This window comes from Artibeus jamaicensis, unplaced genomic scaffold (genome assembly GCF_021234435.1).
Source record: "Artibeus jamaicensis isolate MK-2021 breed Jamaican fruit bat unplaced genomic scaffold, CSHL_Jam_final contig_482, whole genome shotgun sequence".
Lineage (NCBI taxonomy): Eukaryota > Metazoa > Chordata > Mammalia > Chiroptera > Phyllostomidae > Artibeus > Artibeus jamaicensis.
In genome coordinates, this window is record NW_026521857.1 from 6,758,210 (window position 1) to 6,773,744 (window position 15,535).

Consider the following 15,535-nt stretch of genomic DNA (forward strand, 5'->3'; position numbering starts at 1 on the left):
GGAAACTATAGCTGTCATCTCAGCAACGTTCTGCTGAAATGCATCTCCGAGAAAAGACGTGGCTATCACTGGGACGTTTATCCAGGGGAAAGACAATGGCCCAGGAAATGCAGTTAACTGAGCTGGGATCTGTCAAATGGTGGCTTTGGTGGTTTACACGGAGATTCACTGTGAGGAAGGAGACACATTGGTGAAGAGCAATCAACCTGGAGTTTGATGTGCAGTTAATGCTCAACAAATGTTGGTAGAAAAAAAAATTCATGGCAATTTGGATTTTTTTTATTTCAAGGAACTAATTTCTGATCACAGTATATTGTTTTAGATTTTATGTAGCCAATGAATTTGAATGGTTTTGGCAGTTTTTCTCCAATTTATATCCCTGGAGATTGTTGGTTAGTGAAGTCCCTGGGCATTTAAGTGAGATCTACTGCCTTTCAGCTTTAATGTTCAGAATCCCATAAAGTAAAATTATAAGGGATTATAAAATTCCTCACTGTCAGAAGCCAGATGGTACCTACCAGATAGGGGAGGAACTGCTCTGTTCTCAGCTGGGCCAATAAATAAGCTGAAACAACAACAAAGTGCAGGATCAGATTCCTCTTGGCCACCCAGTCTATCCTCGTGTGCTTATTGTGGATAACCAGGTTAAGCTTTTGATTTTCAGCCTAATTTTCCCTCCTGGTTTCACTCGGCCATAAGTTTGTATATCTTTGTCATTGCCTATTATTGACCCACTGCTTCCTTCCTGGATCTCAAATCATCTAGCTGATCCCTTGCCCCTGCCATGAACCCGGCATTTTCTAGAGCTCATTTTGTCAGGTTCAGCCACACGGAGGGGTTCACGGAGCTTCATGTGTGCCCCAGGTTCATCTGTTAGCCTGCACATCAGAGCACGAATGGGAGAGAGGTTTGCTCAGACGGGCTGTTCTTTCTGCACTACCAGTAAAAGCTTTTACCCATCAGGACAACTTTAATGAAATCTAGAAATCTTAACCTGAGGGGACAATTGATGGTTTTTTTTCTACCTTCTGACCCCTGTTGCGGCAAGATTCAGGGTATAAGATATTGTAAGGACACAAACTATTATGGGTCACCATGTAAACATTTAGATTTTCATTGAACTTGATGTTTTATATCACCCTCGCCTTCTGAAACATGTCAAACATCGAGAACTTAGAGAAAATGGTGGCCCACGTATCCCGCGAGCAGAACTGTGTTCCTATTCTGATGAATAACTCGCAGGCTTTGGAGTGAGCGCCCCCCAAATACTGCAGTACAGACACTAAAAATGAGGAGAGATAGGGCTCGCACCTGTGATCAGCAGCAAAGACAAAAAGCAGTAGGAACTGACAAAGACATGTCCCTTGCTCATTGTGTCAATGGCCCCAAAATCCTACCTTAAGGCTTCGAATGATTCTGACAAGTTAAACTGTGTTGATAGCAGCAGTATGAATTAGTATCTGAAAAGTAAGAAAATGACTTTGGAGAAGCTCTTTGCTGAAAGCAAAGCTTTGGTTTGCTGAAAGCTTTTGCAGAAAAGACTTTATGTTAAAAATACCCAATTAACAACTGCCAGTGCTCACTGTTCTATCTTTCTGACAAAAATAGAACAACATGACATCAAGCTGCAGCGCCACCCCTGAGGCCTTACTAAACACTTCTAGCCCCAGGCTGCAGACCTCCGCGTTGCCAGCGGTGCTTCGGCAGGAGTCGATAAAGGCACCTGGTAGTGGTGACCCTGGGCCCCCATGCTATGTTACATTATGTTTTGTGCACATGGGTGCCTGTCATTACCATTTTCTATGCTTTTCTGTATGTCTGAAACAGGTTTTTTAAAACAACTTACTACTAAAAAATGTGCTTATGAGTATAATGGGTAGTTGAACATTCCATTTAAAATGTAAATCGGAGTTCATGCGTGTTACATATAAGCTTCTCACTTGGGGATCAGTACAAGGCAGCTCTCTAAAGCAGTCCTTTGATTTCCCCAAGGAAACCAGGCCTCCTTGGTTTTACTCTTTAAGAATGATTTTTAAGGGATATAAGCAAAAGGCTTTGGAATTCTTGAGTGTATTTGTAAGAGAGTCTATCAACCCAAAGTAAAAAATATATGTGGAATGTAAAGCCTTAAGAACATATAAGAAAATTTTCCGAGGACTTTGTCATGATGCAATATAATACCAACTACCATAGTATCATGTATCTTTGGGGTGCTCAGAAGGTTATTTAGGTTGACTTCCGTGACAGTTTGCAAATGTTTTAATTTTCAAGTTGTCTTAAATGTACAAATGTTTCTGAAAGTATTTCCATAAGGCCTGTTCTGAAATTTCCAAAATATTCCTGTATAGTGGGAAATTTTATATAAGAGAAGCAGGAAGGGAATGAGCCTGAAAAATATCTACAATCACACTGATCAAGTTAATTCAAATTAACATTTCTGATAAAAATTATTTTCTCCTCCTGACTTCAAATAGTGGAAACAATAGCTTTAGTTATTAGAATTTACCCAAATAATATATATTTAGAACAAACACTCTTTCTGATTGGGATGAACTTTGCCTGAGAAAATGTTAACTATTCTTCAACTGAATAATTTATTTTAATAATTTCTGAATATATTTTCCTGAAGCTACCTTCCTGATAGTAAAAGAGAGGAAATATATATATATATATATATATATATATATATATATATATATATATACATATCCTTACACCTATGAGAAATTTTTTCTACCATTGAAAGTTACAAAACTTAATTACAAAAGAAATGCATGTACATATTAGAAAATTTAGAATACCTGGATAAGCCAATAAGATTAAATAAAATTGTTATATTAACACTTTGAGGTATATCTTTCCATATATTTTCTGTGTTAAAGCTCACACACATGTACACACATATACCCAAATACAATCAACTGCTAAAACTTAGCACAAAAACACATAAGCCAAAGTAATATGATCAATATTTGGTAGTGTAGTTGCCTAAGAAGTTACTGCTTAACACTAGGTTTCTTAGAATTTTAAATGCAGGTGGAATCCAATAATGTAAAAGTCCAATTTTTACTTTATTTTTTTAAATATATTTTATTGATTATGCCATTACAGTTGTTCTATTTCTCCCCCTTCATTCCCCTCCACCCTGCATACCCCCTCCCCCACCATTCCCCCCCCTTTAGTTTATGACCACGTGTCTCAAGTTCTTTAGATTCTATATTTCCCATACTATTCTTGCCCTCCCCCCCTATCTACTTTCTACCTACCATCTATGCTACTTATTTTCTGTACCTTCTACCCCCTTCTCCTCCTCCCACTCCCCTGTTGCTAACCCTCCATGTGATCTTCATTTCTGTGGTTCTGCTCCTGATCTAGCTGTCCTTTTACCTTGCTTTTGTTTTAGATGTGGTTCTTAATAACTGTGAGTTTGCTGTCCTTTCACTGTTCATCTTTTTTATCTTCTTTTTCTTAGGTAAGTCCCTTTAACATTTCATATAATAAGGGCTTGGTGATAATGAACTCCTTCAATTTGATCTTATCTGAGAAGCACTTTATCTGCCCTTCCATTCTAAATGAAAACTTTGCTGGATAGAGCAATCTTGGTTGTAGGTCTTTGGATTTCATGACTTGGAATACCTCTTTGCCTGTAAGGTCTCTTTTGAGAAATCAGCTGACAGTCTGATGAGAACTCCTTTGTAGGTGACTGTCCCCTTACCTTTTGCTGCTTCTAGGATTCTCTCCTTCATTTTAATCTTGGCTAACGTAATTATGATGTGCCTTGGTGTGTTCCTTCTTGGGTCCAGCTTCTTTGGGACTCTCTGAGCTTCCTGGATTTCCTGGAAGTCTATTGCCTTTGCCAGATTGGGAAAGTTCTCCTTGATTATTTGTTCAAATAAGTTTTCCACTTGTGGCTGTTCCTCCTCCCATTCTGGTACCCCTATAATTTGGATGTGGGAACATTTAAAGATGTCCTGGAGGTTCCTAGCCTCTCCTCATTTTTTTGAATTCTTGTTTTTTCATCCTTTTCTGTTTGGTCATTTTTTTTCTTCCTTCTGGTACACTCCCTTGATTTGAGTCCCAGTATCCTTTCCATCACTATTGGTTCCCTATGCATTTCCCTTCATTTCAATTAGTTTAGCTTTCATATGTTCCTCTAATTTGTGACTAAAATCGACCAGTTCTGTGAGCATCCTGATCACCAGTGTTTTGAACTGTGCATCTGAAAGTTTGGCTATTTCTTGGTCGCTTAGAGTTATGGGCTCTGGGGCTTTGAGTCCTTCTTGAGCCATGTTTTGATCTGTTTGTGCCTGTTACATATGAGAAGAGGAGCCTTAGCTGTTCACCAGGGTGGGGCCGCCCGTGTCGCTGGTTTGTGACGCTGTATGAGAAGGCAGGGTTAGAAAGGGAGCAATAGCAGTCCCCTCTGCTGCTTCTGGCTGCTGGGGCCTGCCCGGTCTGTCTCACTGCTCTCTCCTTCCCCGGTTTATCTGCGGGCAAATGTGTGACTGTGGTCAGCCTGCCGCCTTGTACCCTCAGTGGGTCTGCCCACTGCTACTCCACACCTGGGATCCGCCCACAGCTGCTTGCGTGCCTGGGTTGCGGGCCAGGGTCGATCCGCTGGACCTTCCTGCCCGACCCCACTTTGCTGCTGGCTCTGCCCCTCTTACCAGTCTGGCTGAAAGGTTTGTTGTTGTCAGACCTCCGTATAGTTCAATTTTCTGTGGTTTGACTGCGTTTTTGTTGCTAAAACTTTGTTGTTTTTAAACTGGGTTGTGCAAGAAGGCACAATGATTCCACCTATGCCTCCATCTTGGCGGAAGTCCCTTTAATTTTTACTGTAATACCGTTAAGTTTGCCTGAGTTGTCCTAGTAATGCCTTTGTAGTATTTATGTTTAGAACGCCCTTTCTAAGATGACAGCATTCTCATAATACTCGCCAAGAACAGATTGATGGGATTTGTGTTTTTGTGCTTGTTTGTTTTAATTGAACTGCTTGACTTCAACTCTGAAGACTGTTCTTCATGGCCTTAACCATTACTTTAAAATCAGTTATGTTATCTTTAAAGATATCTCTAATAATTATATTTACAAGAAAAAATCCTTTAGCAGTAGTTCTCAGTGTGGTGGAATTAGGAATGTTTATTGTTTACTTATATTTTCCCATCTGTATTTTCTAATGTTTCATAAAGACATATAGTATTAATTTTATTATCATAAAAAGAAATTATTTTTAAAAAGTAACAATAGATTGATCCACTTTCTACCTGATGTAGAACCACATCAGAACCCTGGGTTCCAGAAATAGACTTATTTCATTTAATTTAATGATAAATCTTTGAGGTCAAACTCCCAGGGTTTGTTCCATCCCTTGCAAAACAGCATGAGTGGGAATTTGGTTTTCCTTTTTGGGTAACATTTCTACAAAGCTTGCTGATAAAACTCTTTAATTTTACTTTCTGCAAAACAATTATTTCTGGAGCTAAACTGAGATGAAGCTGATAATGGGTCTCAATTCTTCAACTTTAGAGCAGAAATTAAACTCATAAAGTCCTGAAATGCTCTCCAAAGCCCAGTCCCATCAAGCTAAAATAGCCCTTGGAAACATTTGCTGGAACTTGCAGTTTGGGCATTGTATCTCCTTCATTTTGGCCACTTTTCACCTTTTGTTAAAGCCACAGAAACCTGGGGAAAAGAAAGCAGAGAAGATTTTTCAGCTAATCTTCACGTGAGTCTTGAAAAAACTATTTTCTTTCAGGGAAGCACCTTCCAGAATAAAAGAAACATGAGTGATAAATTTAAAAAGAATAATCTGAGTGAGACGTATGTAAAGTTAACAGATCTGAAGTCATTCCGAAGCGTGCTAGCTTTTAGATGTGCCCGAGGAGCCATCGCCAATGCATTCCATTGAAAACACCCAGGGTGCCTCTTAAATGTGTCTCCTTCTATCAGTGGAAAGTCCTTTTGCTGTGTTAATGGACATCAGTACAATTCAACCAATGTTTATTGAGTACGCCTAATACATGCTAATGCTTAAACAGATGGAAGTACCTCTAATAACCTTCTCATTTGCTTTTCATGTGACATCCCACACAATCGGCCTTGATGGAAATCACACCATAACTCTAATGTTCTCTCTCTGTTTTTGATTCCAGCTGTGAAAGTTCAGGATGAGCTGGAGAATGTAAGCCTACTTTAAAGTACAGGAGAAATCTATTGGCACAAAATAAAAGCTGTACTATTTATTAAGGTTGTGCAAATAGCTATTAAACTTAGTCCTCTCGGCATTGCTTTCTTTCTTTTTTTTAATGAAGACAATTCTTCACGAAATTGCCAAACTAAGGCAGAAGGAAACTTTCTCAATCTTTATAATGCTTTCATCAGATAACCATATAAAATATCTTCCTGAGTACTCTGTCTCCTCAGACTTTAGAGTTTGTTCTTGAGAAGTTAGAGATAAACAAATATGGCCTTAATAAATCTATCTAACGTTGTAAATATACAGTTTCTGGTTCTTTTTCCCTTTGGGGCAATAGGCCAGGTTTCACCAACAATTCGGATATTCTGGCCTTTCTCAAAAATGTCATTGCTCTCTGGCTGGGTGGCTCAGTTGAGGGGAGTGTCATCCCCTGCACCAAAAGGTTCTGGGTTCGATCCTCAGTGAGGGCACATACTTAGGTCGTGGGTTCAATCATGGGAGGCAACTGGTTGATGTTTCTTTCTCACATTGATGTTTCTCTCTCTCTCTCCCTTCCTCCCTCTCTCTAAAATCAGTAAACATATCCTCGGGTAAGGATTTTTTTTAATGTCATTACATCAAGAATATTATGTCTTGGCAAATTGTTGCAGAAAATTAAGTTGTTTTTCAGTTGTTTTGCCATAATTATAAATCACCTACCTTCTTAGAAAACTGATAACACACCTTTGACTGGGTGTTGAATTTGGACTAAAAAGAATCCCATGAGGAAGGAAATGTTTGACTTCTGAAGAGAAATTAAACCTGACTTTTGGCAGCCATTAGCGAGCATGGAAGAGCATGTTTGGAGCAGGAATACTTAGAGGGTTTTGTTTGCTTTATTGCTGTTGAGGGTTTGGGTGCTTGTTTGCTTTTCCTGTACTGGCTTTTCACCCTTGTATTAGTTTGCTCAGGCTGCCAGCACAAAGCATCACAGACTGAAGGAGGAGTGGGGGTCAGGAGGCTCTTAAATAACAGAAATTTGTTTTTTCCCAGTTCTGCAGACTGGAAGTCTGAGGTCAAGGTGTCAGCAGGTTTTTGCATGAAGCCTCTCTCCTTGGCTTGTAGTTGGCTGTCTTCTGGTGTCTTCCCTCTGAACACGACTGTGTCCTAATCGCCTCTTCATGTAAGGACACTCATTGGCTAAGGGTACACCCTAATGATCTCCTTTTAATTTAATGACCTCTTTAAAGGCTCTACCAGCAAATACAATCACATTCTGAGGTACCAGGAGTTAGGACTTCAACACAGGAATTTGGGAAGAACACCATTCAGCCTGTAACAGCCCTGATTCAGGGTCCTCTGGCCAAATCTGTAAGGTCTTGACTGTGTCAGTTAGAAGGGAAAGTGAGAAGATAGGAAACATGAATTTTTCACAAGGTCTGTCTGGCTGCTACAACAACAGTTTTTGGTTTTCCCCTCCAACATGGAAGAATTAAAAAGTTTACTGAGAACTTTGAGCACACTTTGCTTTCTTTCTCCACATTTATTTTTGTTTCTCCCAGGTAAAAATGTACCTCTGTCTATCTGCATATCTCAATTAGGAAGTCACTCCCCTTGTTTGCCTATCAGTGACAGGAAAGAGCTTGGCAGTGCATCTTGTCAGTCAGAGTCTTTTTAATGGGCAGACACCTTGGAGATCACCCGCAATGTACCAAATGCTGTACCAGTACAGACGTGTTCTCTCATTTACTCCTCATAGCAGCCCTGGGAGGTGGGTGCCATTATAGAAACCATTTTGCCGATGCAATCATGGAATTATAGGCATGTTTGGTAATTTGTGGAAAGTCCTACAGCTTAGTGCCCTGGGGAGCAAGAACGTGAACCCAAGTGGTCTCATTCTAGACCTGAGCCCTTAATCTCTTCACAATACCTTTCCCTAATACTACTGACATCAAAGAAACCTGTGCGTGGAAAGCTAACTGTGTTTTTCTGAGTATCCGATAGAGTCATCTTCGGGATTCACAGAAGGCCTTGATTCTAGCTCCAGCTCTACTAACACTTGCTTGCTGATCTTGACTTAGTAAAGTAACCTCTCTGAGCTTGCATCCCAATTATATAAAATGGGAGAATTGTATTAGATCCACATTTCCTAAACTTCTAGACTGAAATTCATAAGAAGGTATACGTTGTATTTTGCAGCCCGCATACACACACTCACTGACTCACACACTGTAGACTTTGTAACAAATCTTCATAAAACACTCACCCTTACTACATGCAAAGGCCTTCTAATATTTTTTATTTAGTCTAGTTCTTTAATACTGGTGTGACCTACTTAGTTCAGTCTGTCAAAAGCTAAACTAGAGGACCCACTTCAGATTCCTGTAATTCTAAAATTCTGTTAGCCTACATGGATTTTCTTTGGAGCCTCTCTTATTTTAAATGCACAGTCATCAGAGAAATGCAAATTAAAGCCACAATGAAATACCACCTTTACACCTGTAAGAATGGCATCATCAATAAATCAGCAAATAAGTGTTGGCAAGGATGCTGAGAAAAGGGAGCCCTGGTGCACTGTAGATGGGGATGCAGACTGGTGCAGCCACTGTGGAAAACAGTATATGAAGCTTCCTCAAAAAATTAAAAATATCTCCCCCCCAACAACTTGCCAGTGGTGGGCACCACAGCATGGATGCCCACAGACAGATAACCAACTTCAACTTTGGGCCAACTGACTTGAGGCAGGGGGTGGGGGCAGGGAAGTTGAGGCAGGGGGCTGCAAAATGGCTCTGCTCAGTACTGTTAGAGAGATGAATTGTTAGAGATATGAAATTGTTAGAAAATGAGTTATTAGACTACAGAGGCATTGAGATTGGTGTTCTTAAAATGAGCAACAGGCCATCAGATTTTGCTAAGATTCTTAACACAGAGGATTGTGTTCAGAAATTGCTAGCTGTTCCAGACAACTGTAAGGAGATTTTTGTGCCAGGAGGTGGCTCTGGCTAGTTCAGTGCTGTCCCCTTAAGCTTAATGGGCTCAAAAGCAGGAAGGTGTGCTATGTAGTGACAGTTTGGTCAGCTAAAGCCACAGAAGAGGCGAAGAAGTTTGAGACTATGAACATCATCCATCCTAAACTTGGGTGTTGTACAAAAATTCTAGACCCAGCACCTGGCCCCTCAGCCCTGCTGCCTCCTACGTGTATCACTGTGCCTACGAGACCGTGCATGGTGTGGGGTTTGACTTTATCTCTGGTGTCAAGGGAGCAGTGCTGGTTTGTGGCATGTCTTTAAACCTCCTATTCCAAGCCAGTAAACATTTCCAAGTTGGGTGTGATTTTTGCTGATGCACAGAAGAATGTTGGCTGTACAGTGGTCATGGTGGTGTGGTGATCATCTGTAGGGGTTTGACCTCAGAGAGTGCCTCCCAGGCCTGGAGCTCAAACTCCTTGTACAGTACACCTCCCTGCAGCAGCATCTACAACATGGTCTTGGTCCTGGAATGGATTATGAACAATGTCAGTGCAACAGCCATGAACAGGCTTAGCTCCATCAAATCACAAATAATTTATGATATCATTGATAATTCTCAGGGATTCTATATTTGTCCAGTGAAGCCCCAGAATAGAAGCAAAATGAATATTCTATTCCACATTGGTAATACCAAAGGAGACAATATTTGAGAAGAAAGGTTTCTCGATAAAAGCTCGATTTTGCTTGTTTGCTTGTTTTGTTTAGCTCCATATAAACCTGTTGGCTAAATATAACCTCCCAGAAATGGTATAGGTCTGTGGGAGGCATCCAGGCCTCTCAGTGAAATGCAGTCACCATCGAGGATATTCAGAGCTGGCAGCCCTCATGAAGAATTTTTTTGCAGATGTGTCAGCTGTGAACACATCCTAACCAACGTATATTCTAACTTTGAACAATATCCAAAATTTAAAGTAACTTCACAATGGCTTCAAAAACTTGACCATGGTATTTTTCTCAAACAAATGTGATTATTATAGTCTTCTCTTTTTTCCCCCAAAGACAGCAAAACATCCACAGCTCTGCAAAGCTAGTGGGATTAAACAGTGCCTTAATTTCGACTTGAATTGAAAGCATTAAAAAAAAATCTCCCCTTAGCTTTTCTAATGATTTCAGCTTATTTTGTTTTTGCTACTACTTTTTCTAGCTAGATCTCAGTACTCAGACTTACTTGTGTGCTCAATTAGGCAAATGCAGTTACTGTTCCGGGAGGCACACAAACATGCAGCAGAGAGAGTGAATGGGGTCCTCTGGGTGCTAAATCTTGGTCCTTTCCAAAATGACAGCAGTTCCGACTCCTGGTTTGGAGAGCTGTTCACTCAGGTCAACAATGACCACATGTCACTTTACAAGGTTTAGAAGTTCCCTGACTAATTTTACTTTCAGTGGGTAGAGAGAAGTGTGTGGACAGAGTGATGCTGTGAGCTCTGGAAGATGCTTGCTGAAGAGTCTTCCCCCCTATTGTTTAAACAAGGTCAGCCCTAAATGATCTAAAAAAAATTCAAATTAGAAGTAGTGTGACTCAACATCCCACTTCCAGGTACTCATCCAAAGAAATTCAAAACACTAATTTGAAAATATAAGCATACTTATGTCTAATGCAGGGTTATTTATAATAGCCAACAGATGGAAGCAACCTAGGTGTCCATCAATAGACAACTGGATAAAAAAAGATGTGGTACATATATACAATGAAATATTACTCAGCCATAAAAAAGAACAAAATCTTACCATTCATGACAACATGGACAGATGCAGGGGTGTCCAACATTTTGGTATTTATGGGCCACACTGGAAGAAGAGTTGTATTGGGCCACACATTAAATACATTGTGACATTTAAACACATACAAAAAATCTCATAATGTTTTAACCAAATTTACAGTTTTGTGTTGGGCTGCATTCCCAGCCATCTTAAGCCTCATGCAGCCTCCAGCTGCAGGTTGGACAACCCTGAGATGGTATTGTGCTGAGTGAAACAAATCAGACAGAGAAAGACAATATAATTTTATTGATATATGAAATCTAAAGAAAAAATAATGAGCGAACAAAATAGATACAGACTTAATAGATACAGAGAACACTGCTGGTTGCCACATTTGAAGGGGGGTTGGAGGACTGGCAGTTACAAAATAGTCCCAGGGACGGAAAGTACAGCACAGGGAATATAGTCAACACGTTGCACTAACTATGTGTGGTGTCAGGTGGATCCTAGACTACTGGGGGATCACTTCGTAAGTTATAAAGTGTCTAACCACTGTGCTGTACACCCAAGATAAATATTGAATGTCAGCTGTAATTGAATAATTAAACATTTTAAATACATAGTCATTTATTTGAAGCAAATGAATATTACATACTATAATGAACATGTGTTTTACCTCCAGTATGAGCTAATTGCATAATAGTAATAATAATAATGGTGATGATAATAATCATGTCCACTGGCTGCATATCTCCCTTGCACTGGAGGACTCATATGCTGTGTCTCCTACAGTTTATCTTATAAGTGTTGTTATCTCTGATTTAAAAATAAGGAGACCAAGGCTCAGATTCAGTGATTTGCTTAGGCCACATAGGGAGTAAGTGGCAGAGGTGAGATTTGAATTAAGGTCATTGTAATTCCAAAGCCCTTACATACAACATTTCTTCTATGGGTGGGTATATGTAGGAGTTAAGAAGGAAAAGTGAGGTCTGGAAGCTGCAGCAGCTGAACACAGCTACGCCCCCGATGGTTTGCTCTCCCCGGTGGAAACAACTTTGGGGGTATTACGGTACCACCATCTGTAGCATTCATTACAATTTTGCCTGGGTGACTTTTCCCATCTCCCCCAGCCCAGGTCACCTCCAAATCAGTTAAATCGGAGTCTCTAGGGTGGGACCCAGGCCTCTGCTTCTGAAATCTCCCAAGTGATTTCAATACATAGCCAAGGGAACCTTTGCTGTGAAGTCTTGGTAAAAAAAATTACAGGAGTTTAGTGCCTTTTCTATTTTATTTCCTGCAAACAAGATTTAAACGGCTCTTCAACTGCTTTTATGATGCTGAAATAAAAGACCGTTGCTATTTCTTTGGAGCACACACACACAAATTTCAGGTAACCTTGTATCCAGTCTTCGAAACTAGAGAAAGTAGAGAATGCTAAGGGGATGTGCGGGGAGGTGTTACAAGCACCTATCTCTGTGATGCTTCAAAAGTCAGCTCACATGATTTTTTTGGCGGGGGAGGTTAAATCTTTTTTTAAATACTTCAGTTATAGCTAACATACATTGTTATATTAGTTTCAGGTGTACTGCCCAGTAGTTGTGCATTATATAACTTACCAAGTGATCTTCCCTATATACCTCACACTCATCTGACACCATACACAGTTATTAAAATATTATTGACTACAGTCCCATGACTATTACATCCCCATGACTATTCTGTAACAACCTAGCTCTACTTCTTAACCCCTTCACCTTTCTCACCTGTTCCCCTAACCTCCCTTCAGGCTGGCAACCATCAAAATGTTCTCTGTATCTATGAGTCGGTTTCTGTTCTGCTTATTTGTTTTTTAGATTCAATTATTAATAGATATGTATTTTTGCCATTTGATTGTCCGTATTTTTTTTCTTCTTAAAGAAGGCCCTTTGAAATTTCATGTAATAATGGTTTGGTGATAATGAACTTCTTTAGCCTTTTCTTAGCTGGGAATCTCTTTATCTGACCTTCAATTCTAAATGATATTGCTAAATGATTTGCTGAGTAGTACAATCTTAACTGTAGATTCTTGCTTTTCATCACTTTACCTATTTCTTGCCAATCCCTTCTGGCCTGCAAAGTTTTTTTTATAAGAAATCAGCTGTCTTAAGGGAGCTCCTTTGTAGGTAACTAAGTGTTTTTCTCTTGCTGTTTTTAGGATTCCCTCTTTGTTGTTAACCTTTGGCATTTTAACTATGATGTGTCTTGGAGTGGGCCTTTTTGGGTTTATCTTGCTTGGAACTCTCTGTTCTTCCTGGGCTTACATGTCTATTTCCTTCACCAAGTTAGGGAATTTTTCTGTCATTTTTTCAAATAGGTTTTCAATTTATTGCTCTCTCTTTTCTTCTTCTGGCACCCCCATGATGCCAATGTTGGTATGCTTAAAGTTGTCCCAGAGGCTCTTTATAGTATCCTCATTTTTTGGATTTCTTCTTCTTTATGCTGTTCTGTTTGGATGTTTTTTGCTTCCTTATATTCAAAATCATTGGTTTGATTCTCAGCTTCATCTACTCTACTGTTGATTTCCCTGTAAAATATTTTTTCATTTCAATTAGTGTTTCCTTCATTTCTGACTGTTTTTTCTACGCTCTTGATGTTCTCACTAAGGTTATGAGCATCCTTGGAACCAGTGTATTGAACTTTGCATCTCGTAGATCACTTGTCCCCATTTTGTCTGGTTCTTTTCCTGAAATTTTATTCTGTTCTTTCATTTGGCTCATATTTCTTTGTCTCCTCATTTTGGCAGCCTCCCTGTGTTTGTTTCTATGTATTATGTAGGGCTTCTATGTCTCCCAAGCTTGGAACAGTGGCCTAATGTAGTAGGTGTCCTATAGGGCACAGCATTCAACTCAATTTGAGGCAGTTCTGAATGGTAGCTGTTCTGTAGATTAGTTATAATTTTGATGTGGTTGTGGGAGGAGGTGAATGTCACATTTACCTATGCTGCCATCTTGACCAGAAGTCCATAATTTTGAAAGTCATTTTTTGTGTGACTAGAGAAGCCAATTATTGAGTTAATCAGAAGTAGTCATAGGCCAGGTTGACCTAGGACATTGTAGAAAAAACCAAACCAGACTTTAAGGTAACTATAAATATTATAAGCCATCATATTTTTAAAAAGAGCTTCAGTGAAATATTTCTGCTTTTTGACATGGATTTTGGTAACTGTGATAAAAGCAAAGATGCTTTTTCACACCATTTTCCCACAGGAATAAAATGCTGCCTTTTTACTAACCTCTCACCCACCCTGATTTTAGACCTGTGTTACTACAGCATGTGATCTATGCATTCCATTTGAAAACACAACTGATCCACTCTCAATTTCCCTCTGTTCCATGCATGATTCTCTAAAACAGGGCTATATCATATACTGGGGTTTTTCCATGTCTCAGGAGACATTAATTGTTATCAAAACTATGTGCTATTTTCATATTTCAGAGAATGAATATATAGTATTACCATAACAGAAAAAAAACATTCTATTGTGAAAATCACCAGCAAATGGTGAGTTCTGACTGCACCTTAGGCCGACATGGGGGCAACCTACTTCTGTCCTGTCCTTAGTAACAGTGCTCAATGTTTGCTTACAGAATGACGTGACTGCACTTCTGAAACCAATATCAGAAAAGATTCAGGAAATCCAAACTTTCAGAGAGAAGAACCGAGGCAGTACCATGTTTAACCATCTCTCAGCCGTCAGTGAAAGCATCCCGGCCCTTGGGTGGATAGCTGTGGTGAGTCCAGGGGGAGCGTCACCCCTGCACCTCGTCACATTTTTGGAGTGTGTGGGAGAATCCATGGCTCCCTTCAGGTTCCCTCACCCTCTCTCTGTGACACTGAAGGCAGAGTCCATGCTGGCTGACTTGTGCTCTTTCCTACGCTGTTTGAAGTTCAGTGCTTTGTGTTCTAAGATGTGAAAGTGTTTCATCAATCTTTACAGAGCAAGATTTGACTCTAACTTTCAAGTCAACATCTCCATTGCTTTTCTTCTTCTTTAAGGCATTTTCTTTCTTATTCTATTTTTTTTTCCTTCTATGCTTGGGTGATGGTCCTGTTCTCTCAGTCCCCCAAACCCGGTCCTTATGTCAAGGAGATGAATGATGCTGCCACCTTTTACACTAACAGGGTTTTAAAGGACTACAAGCACAGGTACGTACCTTCTTTTACTGACCAAGTTTTCCGTTAATTGCTTGTTAGACATTTGTCCCTAATATTTATATAATTTATTACTGATTCTTTTCAAGGGCCGTTAACAAATTTACTATAAATGTTAATGAAAAATCCTGTCTTTGCAGGAAAAGCACAGTGGAAAGTGTTTTATAAATTCTGCCTCCGTTTCCTCATAGTGAATAAACTCTCCCACTTGAATGCACTGTTACACATTCCCATGTTAATTCAAGAGTTCTGTGATGAGTGGTGATAGACCAGTCCCATATGGTCACAAAACTTTTACACTGATCAAAATAGAGTTGGTGGGTGAGAGAAAGATGAAAGGAGGAATCAGAAAATGAAGTATAAATAAAGAACAGAAAAGAGATGAGACAATAAACCAGGCCAATGAGAGGGAAAGTGGAGATTGCGGTGAGATTGAAAT

At 39.7% G+C, this 15,535-nt stretch overlaps 1 protein-coding gene and 1 pseudogene across 1 annotated transcript in view; both read left to right on the plus strand.

Moving 5' to 3' along the window:
* The window catches only part of CAP2 (cyclase associated actin cytoskeleton regulatory protein 2), a 149,660-nt gene that overhangs the window by 94,775 nt on the left and 39,350 nt on the right, over window positions 1-15,535 (plus strand). The window contains exons 5-6 of the mRNA XM_037147961.2: window positions 14,532-14,675; window positions 15,005-15,090. Coding sequence (XP_037003856.2) covers window positions 14,532-14,675; window positions 15,005-15,090 — 230 coding nt within the window. The remainder of the gene's footprint in view (window positions 1-14,531; window positions 14,676-15,004; window positions 15,091-15,535) is intronic.
* Window positions 9,002-10,033, plus strand: LOC119051269 (phosphoserine aminotransferase-like; annotated as a pseudogene).